Below are 5,959 nucleotides of genomic sequence, written 5' to 3' on the forward strand. Positions count from 1 at the left end.
TTGACGTCTAATAAGTTCAGGTTGCGCAGGCTAAGCCTCATGCCGAACGTGTTATCGGTAAATCAATTATTTAATTCAACTTTTATCGGTAACAATTTGTAATTTACATCAGCAATCCCACTTAATTGTGCCTCACTGTACTGCATTAAACTGCGTATCTTATTGAAGTTCTTCGTTCATAACAATGAATTGCTGCGATTTAATCAATTGTGGCAGGTGTTTTTTTTTGTTTGTTTTCGTTTTCATGTTGCTGCCACAAAAAACTGCACGCAGCCAGGCGAACGAAACTGGTTGGCTCCGACTCCAAAAACCACTTTGAATCTTTTTTCCAAAGTCTTGTTTGATTTGCTCAAATTAGCGCATGGTGAGCCGAAAACCTGCTGGCGTCCCCCACACACAAAAAACAGAAAAACTGGCAACATGTGGCACGTTTCCTTGGCCAGGCAATTGAAATTGAAAACTTGGCAGCAAATTGTTGGCACTTAATTGAGTAACTCCGATCGATCTCGATGTGCTTTGCATAAATTGAAAGGGGCCTTTGGAAAGAGCATTCTGGGAGTGGGTGCGTGATATAGGTGTCATATGGAGTCGCTTGTCAGTTGGCTTCGATCGTGTCTCCGCATCGAGGTGCATTGTTTACGATCTGCATGGGGTCCACCTGGACGGACACCTTACCGCAACTCTGGCCAGGTGACCACAGCGGAAAATTGTTGATCTTTTGTGGCTGATTTTCTGACACAATTGGGTCATAGTTCTTAAGGTCATGCAGGTGGTGGACTTTGCTATCGACAATTGAATTACAATTTTGTTTAATAATTCAAAAAGAAATATCTCTGATTTCACACATTCATCGCAGCAGGAGGGTCTCTTTAGGATTTTATAATAAAAGTTGATTTAGGTTTTCCTTCACAAGAAATAATCACGAATATACAAAATGGCAAACCAACTCTTAGCTTTCAAAGACATTTATTTAACTATAAGACGTTCAACATGGGATAATACAAAATAACCTAATCTATTTAATAAGCATTCTTAAAAGGTCTCCCGTCTGAGACAATTCTCAACACAATTCCCACAACATCAACTTATGATATTAATCCATAAACCAGATATCTCCCCAAACCACTCTAACCTTGCCGATCCTCAATTTTGACTTCCACTATCAGACCGCCAACATTTTTGCCATCACTGAAGAATGTGATGATGGCCTTGACGATTCCTCGAGGTACCTGCGATGGCCAATCCTCCGTGTTGAAAAGGACACTTTTGATATAGAATTCACCTTCAGGAACTGGACAAAAGTCATCATCGACCAATGGGAAATTGGTGGTCTCTCCAGTTTTCACCGAAGGCTGCACGAACTGCACATAGAACTTCTTGAAGCACTCGCAAATGCTAGTTTGAGGCACATCCATGGCCATTCTCTTGAACTCTCCATCGCCATTGGGACTCGAATAGAGTTCCACGGAAACCTTGAAGTCATCATTGTTCATCTCGCCAAGGAACTTGAAGGACCCGTTGAGAGCTCTCTCCCGACCAACAGTTTTCAGATTATCAAAGAACACCAAAGTCTCGGAGTCGCCCTCGAAGGGTTCCAGTCTCTCGTTGGTGACCTCATAGGATTGCTCGCACTTTTGAATGGGTGTTTAATAGCTGTTAATAAAATGTACTAAAAATATTCCATATTCACCTTTATTATCTGCAGCAAGTGGAAGAGTAAAACTATCGCAGCCCACTTCATTTTGTACTGTCTGTTGCATTGCCTGAGTTTATCTTATTTATTAATTTTTTTGGCTTGCTTCTGGCACGCTAACTTCGTGTTTGATATGTTTTAATACTAATTAACGTTCTTGCTTTGATGTTCCATCAACAACAATGTATCAAGTTATCTTAATCTGTTGATATTAACAAGCTTTCTGTCAATGCTGCTTAGTTTTAATTATTTTAATTCTAGGCGACATGATTTATGGCTAAAAATATATGGAAAGGTTGTTGTTTTATGGAGCAACCACATTTTAAATGAGAGAAAACATATTTTTAGCCAGTTAATACACATTTTACAAATCGGTTAAATAACCTTTTTCCATGGAAGGTCGTTACGTAGCACGCTAAGCGGAAAAATTCAGAACTTCAAGGCTTATACTATATTGAAAATCAGTTCTAACCAAACTAAAACTAATACTTTCTTAAAAAACTAAAATCAAATTGTAATTTTATTAATTTCCCCTCCAATTTGTAACACCTTTTGAAGCTCCAACACCCCGCCAAACAGCTTGTTGAAAATCCAACTAAAATAATTCAATTTGTTGGAACCGCCACGAATTCACCTTCCCCCGCCAGATGGCGGCCCCGAAAATTCCGCCGAAGTCCCATCAACAGATCATCAAAATTTTGGGGAAAATCCCCCCAAAAAAAGAGCGATAATAAAGCATTAATTGAAAAGTTATAAACAAAAGACAGCAGCGACTCGGGAACGTGAAGACAAAAGACATGAAATACGAAACAACTAAGACAAAAAGTGCGCAATGCCAGAAAAACTAAACTCAGCAGGAGATATTTTACATTTTCACGGATGGATTTCCCCAGAAAGTGTGTGCCAGAGCAGAGGGCGCGATAGTTTATATTTATAACAAATTCATTCAAGATCCAATGGGGAAAAGCGGCCTCGTTTCAGGGGGACACCACGCGCCCGCGCCTGCCACAAGCTATAAATAGGAAAAGTCAAATGAGAGGGGATTTTCCGAAAAATGAAAACGTCACTTCAACTTGGCATTGCCCGCTTTTCGATGGGGGCTTGCCATGGGTCTATCCACCCATTTCTCCCCCAAAAAAAGGGAAATGCATGAACTAAATGTGGAGAACTTGAAGTACCCTGTGATATGCAATGATCTTCTAAACTAGGGATGATATTCTAGATAACAATTCTTAAGTATTTCTCGAATTAAAGATAAAGTTTTTCTAAAGTTTTCAAGATGTTTAGATATATATACCCTTACAAGGAAGTGGTATCTAAAGGCAGTGCCATCTGCAAGCCGCAAACAATTCCAGGCATTTTCCAAGTAATATGCAACACATGTTTGCTTGGCTCGTGGGGGGAAAGTGTGCTCCTGCGCCTGCGCCCCGTGCTACAAATGGTAAAACGGGAAACTGCCAAGGAGTCGACAGTTCTTAGTTTTCCCTTTTGTCAAATGGAGCACCACACGAAAGTAACGTCAAGTGACAGTTCTCTGTCCTCAGCGAGCCATGACATTAGATGATGCTTTGACTCGGATCAGCACCCCAAAAACCCCAAAGGAGACTATCGGAACAAGGGGAGCCCAAAGATTCCATCTTTCTCCCTGATCCGGCAGGATTGTCAATCAAAAATATTAGGAGATATGGGGATTTATTAGGGGAAATATGAATATATATAGATGTTAGGAGGTACAGCAAGGTAACGTTTAAGATTACTATTAAATAGTTGCATTTTATGTTTGATTTTAAGTCATGAATTCTATTAAAATTTAGACCTCTTAACAATGACAAAGTACAGCAAAAAATACAGAATTTACTACAAAATACAAAACTTAAAATAAAACTAAATAAGATATAACATATAAAATTGACTTATCAATATCAATTACCGATTAATATCACACTGAGCTGAGAACGCAATTATCCATAACATTAACATTGACTGTCCAACTTATAGCCAAAGAAATGACGAAATACCAAAAACAACGAGTCAAGAAACCATTAAACTGACCACAAACTTAGCATATTCCGAGGCTTTCCTATCCCAGATTAATGATCAGTCTGCTGGCCAAGAGTTCGCCAAGTGGTCGAGCAGGTGACAGGCATTAGCATAAATCGCAGAAATCTCAGAAATCGCTGAAATCGAAGCGAGCTGGGCAGGTCGGTCAACCATTAATGAACACCTACACGACGTCGCTCTGGGATCTGGACCTGGGCAGCGATCTTAGCAGTATAAATCAAACATTTAATTACAGTGTAATTAATGTAACGTATTTCAATTAATTAAATGCACTTTGATTGGCGTCTTTGCCCAGACGCAGCTCAGCCAAGAAACCAACTATCAAACATCGCCCAGGCACAAACCAAAGCTGAAATCGAGAAAATTCAGTGAAAAACAAAAACATTACGAAACCTGAATTTTTGCGCGCCAAAAAATCGCTAAGGAAAATACAATATAAGCTTGAAGATTTAGTTTTTGTTGGCTGTACTTGGAATACGCTTTAAAAACCATAAACCCCTTCCTATTTTCTCTTCCAAGCTTATTATTAGATAAAAATGTAAAGTTCCCAAAGAAACTTTAACTCTTGTCATAGTTAAATTTTTAAAGATTCTTCGGGTTTTCTTATTAAAGATTGTTTTCAAATATCCCTATTTCAAGCATATCGATTTATAGTTTTCAAAATCTTTTAGAAAACCAAAGAAAACTTAAATTTTCGTGAAAACGCAGAGTATCTTAAACAGCTGGGCATGTCGGTGTAGCAGGTGATAAGGCGGCAGTGCCAACTGGAACCGCATCCAACGGCGTCATAAACCAGCTGCAACTGCTGCTGGAGGATCGCAAGGGGCGGAGGGCGTGGCGTGGGCGATGGAAAACTCAATTGCGTCGTTGCGAAAATTAACTGCAATATGCATAGAGCCAAAGAGGCCGAGAGTCGGAGAGGCACTCGTGGCTTTAACAAATGTTAAAGGCTCGCCACAAGGCCTGGCCTGGCTTTATTTTTTGTGTTTTGACTGCACAGAAATAAATATTTTTCCTTCACTTACGGTAGTATACATAACTTTTTTAAATAGTCTTTTAAAGATAACATTATTATTATCTCTTCTTACTTCTCATCTCTTCTTACATTTCATCTCTTCTTACGGCTTAACTTAAAGTCATTTTGAAAACCTGTGGTCAAGTCAAAATGAATCCTTACAGCCCTTTCTTCTTAAATATATAATTATATATTTATTAACATTAAAATATTATAATTTCCCACTATTTTTCTCAGTGTACAACTACCTCTCAGCTTGGCTTCCTACGTTGCAGGCCAAGTCGAGAAGGCGTCGCGGCTTCCGTGGCAGGTTACAACGAATTTGCTGCTGCTGTTGTTGGTTTGGCCTAATGCGAAAGTTGTTGCCCTTGTGTTAGTGTGCTGTAACTGTGTTCGTGCCACAAGTGGCAGTGCCAAACTACACTAGACAACAAGAAAATTCAATTTGAATTTCTAAATATTTTTAATTATTTCGTGTTTGAAATCATTTGTTGGTTTCCACTTTTTAAATGTGTTTAAACTAGTAAACTTTTGATAAGATCTTATAAGTCAATCTCTTACAAAAAGACCAATCAACAAATTATTAAAAATTTAGTAATATTTTTAAGAATTAGAGTATTTTAGCTCCTTAAATCATATTTATAATAAAAAATCTTTAAAAAATTTGATTTTTGTTGGTTAACGTTGTTCCTCGACCACGTCACGCGTCAAAGTTTGTACGTGTTGTTTCGTTTGTTGGTCAAGTGAGCAACAACAACATTGACAATAACAAATGCAACACGCGCTTAATTTTTATTAGACCTCATGTGGCGCGCAGTGCGCATGCGCAGCACCGAATAACCGTTGGACATGGACATACGGATACGTAGATAGGTTTTTTGGGGCCAGCAATTGGCATAATTGACTGGCCGGTCCGTCTGGTCAGCTACGTGAGGTGGGAGAACTGTTTTCGGTTACCATATTGTCTTGCCCCGAAGTCCCCTTGCCAGTCAATTGATTTATGTCCATCATTAATAACAATCACAAGAGGGGTACAAGACAAATGTAAGGCAAGCCAGCTGAGTGACAAGGAGGTTGGACCTTGGGCTACTCCCACACTGGATCTGCATTTCAAAACTGGGATACGTAGTTGGAGTTGGTTCCTAAATATTGGTTTATTTTTTAGGAGAGCAGGTGGATGTGGTAAACTA

General features: G+C 39.1%; 1 protein-coding gene across 1 annotated transcript; it reads right to left on the reverse strand.

Annotated features, from left to right (window-relative positions):
* Positions 1 to 949: 949 nt before the first annotated feature.
* On the reverse strand, positions 950 to 1,741 carry LOC108108451. Its single transcript, XM_017216504.1, has 2 exons — positions 1,691 to 1,741; positions 950 to 1,631 (listed from the first exon to the last, which is right to left on the reverse strand). The coding sequence occupies exons 1-2, from the start codon at positions 1,739 to 1,741 to the stop codon at positions 1,128 to 1,130; spliced, it is 555 nt and encodes a 184-aa protein (XP_017071993.1). The 3' UTR covers positions 950 to 1,127.
* Between the last annotated feature and the right edge of the window lie 4,218 nt (positions 1,742 to 5,959).

This window comes from Drosophila eugracilis, unplaced genomic scaffold (assembly GCF_018153835.1).
Source record: "Drosophila eugracilis isolate 14026-0451.02 unplaced genomic scaffold, ASM1815383v1 contig_2154, whole genome shotgun sequence".
NCBI lineage: Eukaryota > Metazoa > Arthropoda > Insecta > Diptera > Drosophilidae > Drosophila > Drosophila eugracilis.

Bases quoted from the DNA above. Each gene is read 5' to 3' on its own strand.
- LOC108108451 (XM_017216504.1), bottom strand. From the start codon at position 1,741: ATGAAGTGGGCTGCGATAGTTTTACTCTTCCACTTGCTGCAGATAATA. The intron at 1,632-1,690 runs GTGAATATGGAA...CCCATTCAAAAG, and splicing joins ACTTGCTGCAGATAATAAAG to TGCGAGCAATCCTATGAGGT.